Source organism: Cetorhinus maximus, chromosome 6 (genome assembly GCF_964194155.1).
Source record: "Cetorhinus maximus chromosome 6, sCetMax3.hap1.1, whole genome shotgun sequence".
Classification (NCBI taxonomy): domain Eukaryota; kingdom Metazoa; phylum Chordata; class Chondrichthyes; order Lamniformes; family Cetorhinidae; genus Cetorhinus; species Cetorhinus maximus.
Window position 1 is genome coordinate 152,060,753 of NC_135884.1, and position 12,827 is coordinate 152,073,579.

At 47.2% G+C, this 12,827-nt stretch overlaps 1 protein-coding gene across 2 annotated transcripts in view; it reads right to left on the reverse strand.

Annotated features, from left to right (window-relative positions):
* Positions 1 to 5,721: 5,721 nt before the first annotated feature.
* Positions 5,722 to 12,827, reverse strand: part of cdh11 (cadherin 11, type 2, OB-cadherin (osteoblast)) — a 180,521-nt gene continuing 173,415 nt past the window's right edge. For both annotated transcript variants that reach the window (XM_078544661.1, XM_078544663.1), the window contains exons 12-13: positions 10,707 to 10,958; positions 5,722 to 7,237 (exon numbers count right to left, since the gene is read on the reverse strand). In XM_078544661.1, the coding sequence (XP_078400787.1) occupies positions 6,744 to 7,237; positions 10,707 to 10,958 (746 nt within the window). In that variant the 3' untranslated portion in view covers positions 5,722 to 6,743. The remainder of the gene's footprint in view (positions 7,238 to 10,706; positions 10,959 to 12,827) is intronic.

Sequence of the window (12,827 nt, forward strand, 5' to 3'; positions counted from 1 at the left end):
TAAATGGGTCTTTTTCTGGTTGGCAAGATGTAATGAGCGGTGTGCCACAGGGATCAGTGCTGGGCCCTTAACTTCTTACAGTTTATATATAGGGACTGATGAGGGGACTGAAGGCATGGTTGCTACATTTGCTGATGACACAAAGCCAGGTAGGACAGCATGATTTGAAGAGGACTCAGGGAGGCTGAAAAAGGATAGAGACAAGTTAAGTGAGTGGGCAAAGCCCTGGCAAATGGAGTATAATGTGGGAAAGTGTGAAATTGTCCATTTTGGCAGAAAAAGTAAAAAAGAAGCATATTATCTGAATGGTGAGAGATTGCAGAGCTCTGAGATACAGAGGGATCCGGATGTCCTAGTGCATGATTCACAAAAGGCTAGTTTACAGGTACAGCAAGTAATTAGGAAAGCTAATACCATGCTATCATTTACTGCAAGGGCAGTTGAATATAAAGTAGGGAGGTTATGCTTCAGTTGTACAGGACATTGGTGAAACCTCATCTGGAGTATTGTGTACAGTATTGGTCTCCTCATTTAAGGAAGGATGTAAATGCATTGGATGCAGTTCAGAGAAGGTTTACCAGACTAATACCTGGAATGGGTGGGTTGCCTTATGAGGAAAGGTTGGACAGGCTGGACTTGAATCTGCTGGCGCTTAGAAAAGTAAGAGGTGACTTAACTGAAACCTTTAAAATCCTGATGGGTCTTGACAGGGTGGATGTGGAGAGGATGTTTCCTCTTGTGGGAGAATCTCGAGCTAGGGGTCACTGTTTAAAAATAAGGGGTCGCCCATTTAGGACAGCGATGAGGAGAAGTTTTTTTCTCTCAGAAGGTCGTGAGTCTTTGGAACTCTTTTCCTCAAAAGGCGGTGGAAGCAGGGTCTTTGAATATTTTTAAGGCAGAGCCAGATAGATTCTTGATAAGCAAGGGGGTGAAAGGTTATCAGGGACAGGTGGAAATGTGAAGTTGAGGTTACGATCAGATCAACCACGATCTTATTGAATGGTGGAGCAGGCTCGAAGAACCGAGTGGCCTACTCCTGCTCCTAACCCGTATGTCCGTATGCCACCCTGAATACTTTCAGTGATGCCAGTTGCTATGGGCTCTCTCACAGCCAGCAGCATGATCCACAGCACCACCTCCTGCATCAGGCTCAGGGGTTGACGTTGTGCCTATCCCTCCACTCGATCAGCTTTCTTCCCTTCCATTGTGTGCCATCTCGTCCTGAGAGAGGGCTGAACGTTAGTGATTGTGTTGCACTGTGTTTGGGGTGATGTACCTGCTGCTGCTGAACCGTGTCATAGTGTCATAGAGTCTACAGCGTGAAAAGAGGCCCTTCGGCCCATAGTGTCTGTGCTGGTCATCGAGCTGGGGGTGTGGGATCAGTGAGAGGCGGGTGTGAGGCTGGCATCATTGGCAGGTGGGTGAGCGTGAGGTGGGGTATCTGGAAATGCGGTGTGAATCCTGAGTGCCTGGGAGTGCGGCTGGTGAGTGAGGCGGGTATGGAGTGCATTGAGCAGCGAGAGGCCGATAGGGCGATGGGCTGAGATGTCCTGTAAAGATGCATCCACTGACCTTGACAAACCATGTGAGGTAATGGAACTCTTTCTGACACCGCTGACATGCCCTTGAGGCCAGACTCTGGGAGTTCACCTCCCAGGCCATTGGTTCCCATTGACATTGGAGGGCAATCCTTGAGGGCCTCTTGGCTCAACCTCCCTCAGAAAAATGGCGTCTCTTCTCCTGTGGACCTCCATGAGTAAGGCCTCCAGCATTTGCGAGTGACAGTCTTCCCTTTGCCATGCCTCTTCATTTCCTTTTCTCCAAATGTAGCACTGACAGGGAGCCACAGCTTCCATTCAGAGCTGCCTCCAGTTAAGAGAAACAAACTGTCTCTGGAGTCGGGCTGGAACACGTGCCAGACTCACTAATTTTTGGGCCACCTGTTGAATGTGCAGCCAGCACGTGGGTCAAAGTGAAATCATTCAAATGAGGAGACGGTGTTGTGTTTACATGCTGCTTCTCTCAATGGGAATGGGTGTGGGAGTTCACCATTCACTGCCCCTCTGCTCAAAAAACAGATCTTTATGAACTGTTAACCCTCAATGCATCAAACTCAGATTCCTTCCCATTTTAAAGAGCATAAATCCAACAGTATAAATCTACATCTTTTAGACGGGATAGAATCTTCAACAACTCCAGGCCAAAAAAATGTCATTATGGTGCTTTCATGCACAAATATCTTACCCTACCCCCATAAGCCTCTTTTACACAGTCAGAGTAACAGTCATGAGCCTCACTCATGCCAACACAAACAGCCAATGGGACATTATCTCCACCCTCCTTGAGATTTACAGTTTGGGCGGTATTTAACTGGGCTAGTAAGAGGCCGACGGGGGAATTAATGGGGCAGAAGCCGAAATCTCGGCTTCCTGACATGAGGTTGGGTGTGAGAAATTCAGTCGCTGGCGTGTTGGTGGCGGGAGCAGGCATCACACTGCCCGATGGCAGGAACCAGCTATTTACCACGTATTTGCAAACCATGAGCTTTCATTGAATGGTAATTTCGCCAAATTAAGCCCTGCCTTCAGGGTTAAGTGCGGTTAAGCACGGCTCATGCCTCCTGGTTCCTAATAGCTTAAAGGTGGCGTGCGCCAGGCGAGGTGGTTCAATCTTTAGATCTGAGGTGAGGTTCTGTCTTCGTCCAGCTCAGATGTCACAGGGAGGGGGCCAGGAGAAGCTGGATAGTCCAGTCGTGGCGTGGATGAGTGGGGGGAGAGGGTGGTGGTGGTTGGGCCCTCAAACATCACACCAGTTGGGCTGGCAAGAGGATGGTGGTGACAATAAACTGACAATATGCAGTACCTGAGCACAACTGCTCAACCTTCATATGGCTCAATGGAAGATAGTCATTAATCCATGCCAGCACCTCATGCCAGCTTAGGACTGTCACTGGTTACAGGTGTAGAATGAACGTTGACTGCCATCTTATTTTAACCCAGCCACACCTCAAGATCGCTCGCTCACTTGCTCTCTCTCTTCTTTTTCTCACTGACCGGATCCGGCACTCAGCGGTATAGCAAGGCCACTGGCGTGTTTGGGGCAGGTGTGGGAGGAGGTGTCCAAAGGGAACCGGGCTTCAGCCTATAGGGTGGGGTCCATCAAGCAGTGGTCTGGTCCCTGTGCATCCAAGGGAGGCAGCTCCGCCACATATGGCAGATAAACAGTCAGGGGAGGGAAGGGGTATCAAGCTTGAAGCAGGCAAGCCCAGCTGGAGGGAGGGCAGCCATCAGGAGCCACACACATCCAATAAAATTTCACCCTTCAGTGAGAGAGCTATTGACAGGTGCTACTCAGTAAGAGGTGTAATTTTGACTTGTGCAATTAGGTGAAATGATCAACTGTGAAATCGGCAGTCAATTTTACATCCTGTCAAAAGAGATGTAAAATGAGCTGCCTGTTTTACACTGAGTTAAAGAATCTGAACTAAAGCTGGCCCGAATTTATTTTGTTTGCAGCCAGTGAAGAGGATACTTTGGTTGCTCTGGGAGCGTGTATAATGCTGAAAAAGCCACACTTCTTGCCCATCCCTTGTTACCTTGAGGGCAACTGTGTCATGTGGGACTAGGATCACATATAAAGAAATAAAAACTTAAATTTCTATAGCACATTTCACAACCTCAGGGAGGCCTAAAGTGTTCTACAGCCAAGGAAGTATTGTTGAAAGTGTAGCCATTATTGTAATATTGGAAACGCAACAGCCAATCTGAACACAGCAATGTCCACAAACAGCAATAACAGCCAGATCATGTGTTTTTGTGATGTTGATTGAGGGATAAATATTAGCCAGGACTCCTCTGCACTACTTTAAAAGGGTGCCATTGGATCTTTTACCTCCATCTGAGAAGGCAGATGGTGGGTTTCAGTTATAAGGTTTCATCTGAAGGTCAGCACCTCCAACACTGCAGCGCTCCCTCGGTACCCCACAGGTGTGCCAACAGGGCGAGAGAGCTACTGAATGAGCCAAGGCTGACTCTTTGGTCTATAAGCCAGATGGGATGGGTTTGGCATGCATTCCTTTACTGAGGATGTTATTGAACTAGTTGCATTTTCACAAGTCTGGCAGCTTTCATAACCGCTTTACCTGGTTCAGCAGATTTACCAAATTCAACTGCCCAAACTGCCAAGAGCCTATAACTTGTGACGGCTGGTGGGGTGGAGGGTCATTGTGGGGTGTGGGAGGAGTGGCGAAATGGAAAAATGAGATGGTGTGAGTTGTGGACTGTGATGCTGAAAGTTAGGAGGTTGTCAGGGTTCACAAAGGAATATGTGCCTCTGTCCCTAGTTGCCTTCATGTAAGCTGACGTACTAACAATTCGAGAAAAAAAAATGCCCATTTATCCTTCAGAGTGCCCAGGCCACAGTACCAGGCTGCAGCACCCGGTAGAGGTCAGAGGCATCGCATGAAGAGTCCACATGTCTCGTTTGAACTTCTTATGGATGACCCTTAGAGCCAAAAGCATGGAAATTCCCGGTTAATGCTCGGTGAAGGGATTGGGGAATTCCGTCTCTAACTTCTCATGCCCCTGCATCTTTAAAGTGGACCATCAGCAGGATCTTTGACCAGTTTAACATTAGCCTCAGCGGCAAGCACTCCAGATTGAAACATAAGATTATGGATTCGTGTCCTACTCCAAAAATATGAGCACAGGATCTAGGCTGGCACTGCAGTGCAGTACTAATTGAACGCTTTGCTGTCAAAGGTGCAACTTTTTGGATGAGATGTTAAACTGAGGTGCTGTCTGCCCTTTCAGATCAATGTAAAATATCCCATTGCAATTTTTCAAAGAAGAGCAGGGGAGTTGTCCCCAACATCCTGACCAAACAACACTAAACAGAATGTCCAATTGGCTTTCACATTTCCGACATTGCTACAAAAGTATTTTATTGCTTGTGAAGCACTTTGGGTTGTCCTGAGATGATGAATGGCACTATATACTATAACAGGTATGAGAAGCTGGGGGTGTCTCGTTCTTCGACTCTAAGGTATCTGATGAACCAGTTTCATGAGTGGCATGTGGTAAGAAAGAAACTACTTACATTTCTATAGTGCTTTTCATATCCTTAGGATGCCCCAAAGTGCTTTACAGCTAACATTCCCAGTGTCGTCACTGCTGTAGTGCAGGAAATGCAACAGCCAGTTTGTCACAACCATGAGGTGGCGATAACTATTGACCTAGGACACCAAGGAGAACTCTCATGCTTCAAATAATGTCAAAGATCTTTTTGAATCCACCAAGGATGACACATTGGGCCTTAGTTTGACATCTCATTACTAGAGGAGAGTGGGGATTGAACCTACAACCTTCATGACTCAAAAGCAAAAGGTGCTACCAACTGGACTCTCAAGTTTTATAGTATTTATTCTAATCTGCTATGGCTGCCACAATGGTTCACCTTGAACCAACCAGCTTGACATAGGTAGGCAACTAGCCATAGTCCTCAAGGGTCCAGAGGCATCTCTCTCTATTAGAGAGAGAACAATTGGCATCAAGCATTAGGCAAGCCAAGGAGGTAGGTCCCAAGACCGCCCCAGCTGAACCTGGAATTGAACCCACACTATTGGCATTATTTTGAACCACACACTAACCATTTACCCGACCGAGCTAACCAGCCACCCCAGCCTGCCGTACACCCAGAGAAACCTGCAGAGTTGACGGCAACTTGTAGAAAAATTCTTTTATTGTAAAGTCCGGCTTCTCTGCCTGAAGCACAATAATAAAGCAACAGTACAATGTCCATAAAATAGAATAGTGATGCCGTAACATTTTGTTGCATGTCATATTATTGAGACTTCATGTATTTTTTACTAAAATAAGAACTTTTAAGATTGTACAAATCGACACATAGAAATGACGTAGAAATCAGGCATTTCTCACTGTGATGGGACAGGTCTGTGCCCGACACGTTATTAAACACAATACTTAAAGCAAAAAAAAAGGTTTACAAGATTTAAACAGGAATAAGGTCTTGTTCTTTCGTTTTTGCAAAGACAGATGAGTTCTGTGCCCTCTCATGCCTCTCAATGTCACTGTTAGCTGGACCACGGAGAATATTCTCGCACATTTAAAAGGTACAGTCAGTGACTAAATTCAATACTTAAGGCTCAATATTCAAACTGTGCGTCTCACTGATGGCACGTTCTGCGAGTCACAAAGGTCTGTGGAAAAGGGCCTTCTTTCTCTTCCCCCCCCACAATCGATTTGACCGAAAATGTACTGTTGGTTTGATTTTTTTCTTTTTTCTTCTTACTCTTTAAAGCTTTATCTTACAGTTTAGTCATTTCTGTCCCGGCTTCTCTGAAACGACTGCAGGAAATTCTAATGACGGCAGGCCAGCTCCATTTCCTCTTTCTCTGTTTTGGATGCGGTGGTGAGCGAGAGGACAAGAGAGTGGGAGGTGGAAAACAGCAATGACCTAGCATCGGGTACGCCCCTTTCACAGTATCCACCTTGGGAAAATAACAACGTCCTTCAACATTGAAAGGATGGAGTCATTAACATCAGTTCCTGCGCTCAATAAAATTGAGCAAATATATATATATATATTAAAAAAAAGAAAAAAAGAAAATAAAACGAAAAAAAAAAGGGATGGTAAATCTGTTCGATCCCACCAAAGTTCCAGTCCAGCGTTTCTCTCTCGAAGGGTTGATGTGGAATTTTAAGGCCAGGCTGCTCTGGTAACTGTTAAGATTCTTCGCAGGTCTCTTTAGATCCATACAGCTCTGCCAGCCTCTTAAACCGGGGTCCCCAGCTGTTGAGGTAATCATAGTCCAGGTCCGATTCGGTGGTGGCCGATTCCAGGGAGCTGAGGGACCCAGCCACCGAGTCCCTCCCTTCATAGCCGTAGATCTGGATGGAGTCGTAGGGCGGGGCAGTGGGGTCGCAGTCAGCCTCCTGGAGCCTGACCTTGATGAAGTCGTCGACGTCCACACTGTTGGGGGCGGTGCAGAAGCCTTGCCTGGGCATGTACTGCAGCTCGGGCTTGATGTCCTTCCGTGGAAGGAAGCCGTTAAGGCCGTCGGGGTTCTGCAACGTGGCGATGTCGAAGGCCTCAGTGTCCTCCTCCCCGCCTCCTTCATCGTCATAGCTGATAATGTTCTCCCGCACGTCCTCTTCTTCAAACACTATCAAGGGCTCTTTCTTTTGGCGTCTCAAAGTCACAAACAGGACCACGATCACTGGGCAAAGGCAGAAAGTAAAGACAGGTTAACATCTGGAAGAGGGCTTGCGAAAAGCTCAATGTTTTTTTCACAGCAAAGAGGCTTGCACCCTCACGCAGGTGCTAAATGTAGCGTACCCAAGAACACGCTTAGCTGACAAGCTGAAGACTCTTTCAACAGGGGATTGACACAGTCTTGCGCTGTAACTAATGGCTTCACAAATTCCCAAAACACTGAGGCTGCATGTCAATCATGAGCATATTATCATTTCAACCCTTTGGTTGCCTTCCATTGCACAAGTTCACCTTTAGAGGACAGCTATGGTTCATCTGGGTTTGTTTTGGAACTGGAAAGCATTTCAATTCTGGAAGAGGAGACCAGGTAGTTTGGAGTGATTAATGGCTTGTTCATACTCTCCCAGTGGAGCCAGCCTGGCCGTTTGTCTCAATAAAAGTGGGGAAGAAACGTACAGAGAGCTGACTTTCACGGGTGGAGAGGGGCATGCTGTACCCCCGACAACCCCAGGAGGAAATGTCGGGCGGCATGTTGAGCAAATCCACCCCCCTCCACAGCAATAACATGCCTTAAGTAGGTGATAGTGGGACTTCCGCCCCCCTCAGTGGGAGGAAGTCTCTGGCTTCGAGAGCTGCCAGCCAATCGAATTGCTAGAACTCAGTAGCGAGTGCTGCTGGGACGGCAACTAGGCCCCTGGGTAAAGGCAGCCATGTTGTCCGGACTCAGGTAATTCCCAGTTTTGGATGGGGGAAGAATCGGGGAGCCTAGGGGAAGGTGGAACAAGGGGGATCGGCGAGGGGGGGTGGGTGGGGGGGGGTGTGTTTTGGTGGCCAGATGGGAATTGAAAAAGGGGGTGGGGCGTGCGTAACATCTTTGGGGATGCCCCTGATGCGCACAGGGCAATCCCGAAGGATGAACCCACTTCCTTCCCGCCCTTGAATTGGTCTGCTTAAAAGAAACGGCCTGTCCATTCCTGCCCGCCTGCCCATACTGCACTGACTGGCTCAATTTCCCCTTAGTCACCTTTTTAAAAAGGGTGGGCGAGCTGCCGATTTCAGCACCCGCCCGCCTACCGTTTCCTGGGGAACACGTTGGGGGGTGGGTGGGGGGGGGGGGTGTTGCCACCCGACATCTTTTACCATGAGACCCGAGAGACCCTAACCTGCCTTTTCTTTGTTCGACCGCCGCCATTTTCTTTTTGAATGGGCCTGAATCAGAGAGATAACAACAGATAAAGTGGGGCAAGGAACACATTCAGTGTGCACCGGCTCTGGGGTGACTGCCAAGTCAGGCAGGTGGCAGATTTCTCAGGCCTTCTGCACTCAGTTCAGACCCAGGCTGGTGAATTAGTTCCCCAGCCCCCGGGACCAGCAGAGACACTCCAGAGTCCACAACAGATGCCCGAGGCTTGTCCAGGATGAACAAGACAGACCATGAGAGTTATTTTGTTGTCCTGCTCCCCCCACATCACACCAGTTTTCCCTAATTGAGTGCCATCCCATTTCAAATTCGCCTTAAAGTTGCTCCTTAAAATCTACTAGTTAATAGATTTAAACCCCCAAAGCATGGGATTCCCCAGCTTTCCTCGTCTTTCATCCTCCGTTTCACACCTTCTCTTCTGCTGTACTATTCCAGAACTTTCCTCACCTATCTCCCATCTCCCCCCCTCCATAAACTTGAGCTCACCCAAAACTCTGCCTCCCATTCCCTATCTTGCACCCAATTCCCTTCACTCATCATGTGCTTGCTGACTTGCATTGTCTCCCATGGGCTCGGTTTTAAAGCCTGCGTCCTTATTTTCAAATCCCCCCCATGTTTAAGCCCCTCCCTATTTCATGAATCTCCTCCACCCCTACAACCCTCTGAGATCTCTGCATCCCTCTAATTTTGACCTCTTCCACCGCCCCAGTTTTCATCGCTCCAACATCAGTGGTCATACCGTCAGGTGTTTAGGCTCTCACATGTGGAATTCTACTGCCCCACCCCAACCCCCAAACCTCTCCACCATTGTCACTCCTCCTAGGAGTGTAAAACTATTCTCAGCAATGGTTACCATGAAGCTACCATCAATTGTCATAAAAACCCACCTGGTTCACTAATTCCCCTTTGGGGAAGGAAATCTGTCGTCCTTACCTGGTCTGGCCTACATGTGACTCCAGACCCACAGCAATGTGGTTGGCTCTTAACTGCCCTCTGAAATGGTTTAGCAAGCACTTTCAAGGGCAATTAGGGGTGGGCAATGAATGCTGGCCTTGCCAGTGATGCTCACGTCCCGTGAAAGAATAAATATGAAAAAAAACCTTTAAAATTCATCATTAGGAAATGCTAATCAACTCATTGTAAATCTAAAAAGGTCTGTCAGTGAGTTATTGTCACCTCTCTGATTACCTGCCTCTACAAAGAGGGTCAAATGTCAAAGCACACAGCTCTTTGTAATTCTGAGTTGTCCTAATTAAATATGCAAATGCACTTAGTGCAAACAAGAGGATGTTAATGAACCAAAAACATCACTCAGCCTGATTACTTTCTCCCAGTATGCATTTTGCTGAAAGATATTTTTGATATATTTAACTTTAGTTCACAGTGAAGATCATCAACTCTACTCAACTCAGGTGTCCATGGCCAAGAAGAGTATGGTATACTCTTTTTTTTAACTTTCCTTTCATGACCCAAAAGCACTTTCCAGCAAGTTGAGTACCTCTTGAAGTGCAGTCATGGTTGCAATGTAGGGAAATGTGATAGCTGATATGCGCACAGCAAGATCCCACAGCAGCAATATGATAATGGCCACAAAATCTCATTTTCCTTGGCGGTTTTAGTTGAGGGATAAATATTAGACCTGGACACTAGCAAGGGCTCCCCTATACTTCTTCAAAATAGTGTGGTGGAATCTTTCTGTGTTTACTGGGGTGGGGGCTTGACGGGGTTCAGTTTAATGCCTTGTCCATCCAACTCCACACCCCAGAACGTAAGTCAGGCTGACAGGCCTGTGCATTACCGAGAGAGTGCTGCACTCAGAGGTGACATTTTTCAGGTGAGATGTTAAATTGCGGCTCCATCTGCTCTCTCCAGTGGGTTTAAAGAATTCCATGGTACTGTTTCTAAAAGCAGGAGAATTCTCCCTGGTGTCCTGGGCTAATATTTATCACTCAAGTAACATCACTGATACAGATTATGTCAGCATGATCCCATTGTTGTTCATGGGAACTTGCTGTGTGCTAATTGGCTGCCTTGTTTTCCCACAAAGAAGCAGTGATTTTACTTCAAAAAGTATTTCATAGCCGTAATGTTCTTTGGGATATCCCAAAGGTGTGGAAAGTGCTATGGAAATACCAGTGATTTATTCATTCTTTTTGTCTTTCTTTCTTTCTCTCTTTTTTCCCCATTCTCCCTCACTCCTTTCCTTTCTCTCTCTCTTCTTTTTCGTTCTATCTTTCATTTCCTCATTCTCTCACTTCCCGCCTCCACTTACCGAGAAGTATGATGATGCAGGTGAGGATGGCGATCAGTGCTCCAGTGCTGAGCCCCGCTGGTAACGTCAAGGGTTCGGCGTTGCACGACTGCACGCTGCCATCAGCGCTGCAGCTGCACACCCGAATGGTGAGGGTGTTGGTGCTGCTCATGAGGGGGACCCCTCCGTCCGAGATCACCACCGGCAAGAGGTAGACTTCCTGTTTCTGCCGGCTCATTGCTCCGCGCCGCACCTTTATATCAGCGGAATGTCCTGCACGAGGGGAACAATGGCGCCGAGTGAGGTAACATTGGGCAGAATCCCCTCATTTATCCGCATGAGGAGAAGGAACATACTCAACAAAATGGGTATCATAGTCGGGTGGTTACAGCCCTGGATTACTAATGGGACATGACAAATTTACAATCCCACCATGGCGAGCTAGAGAAACATAGGAATTGGTCATTCACCCCCTTGAGCCTGCTCCATCATTCAATTAGGTAGATCATGGCTTATCCACCTCAAGTCGTTTATCCTCCTTCCATAACCCTTACTGCTGGCACAAACTAAAATTGATTGAGCTCAGTTTTGGAATTTTCAAATGTCACCCCCCACCCCCCACCCCAACCCCCCTACCACCCCCTACCATTCCCCCCCCCAACCCGCCCCCCCAACCCACCCCCCACCACAACCCCCCATCCACCCTCACCCATCCCCCGCCCAACCTCAATCACCTTTTGGGGGAGAGAGTTTCAGGTTTCCATTACCCTTTGTGTAAAACTCACTTGGTTCACCCATGTCCTTGAGGGAAGGGAAGCTGCTGCTGGGTTATACGTGACTACATTCCCTCCAATATATTGCTAGTTCACAATGTCCTGAGGGTGGGCAATAGATACTGGCTTGTCAATGTCACCATTATCCCAAAAACAGAGTTAAAAAATAATTACAATGTGAGATCAAACAATATAAACTCATTTATACAATAGATACGAAATATGAACAAGGAGCAGGCCACTCGGCCCCTCTCACCTGCTCCGTCATTTAATAAGACCGTGGCTGATCTGATAGTGACCTCAAATCTGCATCCCACCTAGCGCCAATAACCTATCACCCCCTTGCTTACCAAGAATCTATCCAGCTCTGCCTTAAAAATATTCAAAGGCTCTGCTTCCACCCTCTTTTCAGGAAGAGAGATCCAACCCTCAGGGAAATAATTTCGCCTCATCTCTGTTTTAAATGAGCGACCCCTTATTTTTAAACAGTGACCCCTAATTCTAGATTCTCCCACAAGAGGAAATATCCTCTTCACATCCAGCCTGTTAAGTCCCCTCAGGACCTTATATGTTTCAATCAAGTCACCTCTTAATCTTCTAAACTCCAGTGGATACAAGCCTAGCCTGTCCAACCTTTCCTCATAAGACAACTCTCCCATTCCAGGTATTAGTCTGGTAAACCTTCTTTGAACTGCTTCCAATACGTTTACATCCTTCCTTAAATAAGGTGACCAAAGAATACAAATAATGTATACTCATATGGACAAGGGCAGCAGATAGATGGGAACATCACCACCTGGAAGTTCCCCTCCAAGTCACTCACCATCCTGACTTGGAAATATATCGGCCGTTCCTTCACTGTCGCTGGATCAAAATCCTGGAACTCCCTTCCTAACAGCGCTGTGGGTGTACCTACACCACATGGACTGCAGCGGTTCAAGAAGGCAGCTCACCACCACCTTCTCAAGGGCAACTAGGGATGGATAATAATTGCTGGCCCAGCCAACGAAGCCCACAGCCCGTGAATGAATAAAAAAAATGTATATATACACAATAGATCCAAACAATATCTGCAGAAATTAGGAACAGAGCTGTGAGTCAGCTTTAGGAACTTAGGAGTTATGTCATTCATTCATTGAAATCATGGGACTCATTTTCAGCCCTTCTGTTCAAGCCGGGGTTTCACCATCTGAAAAGCTTTTATTGAGGGGGTCTCACTGTCGGGACCTCTTTTATTGAGGGGGTCTCACCGTCAAGACCCCTTTTATTGAGGGAAACTCACTGTCAGGGAGCTTTTTATTGAGGGAGTCTCACCATCAGGACCCCTTTTATTGAGGTGGACTCACCATCAGGACCCCTTTTATTGAGG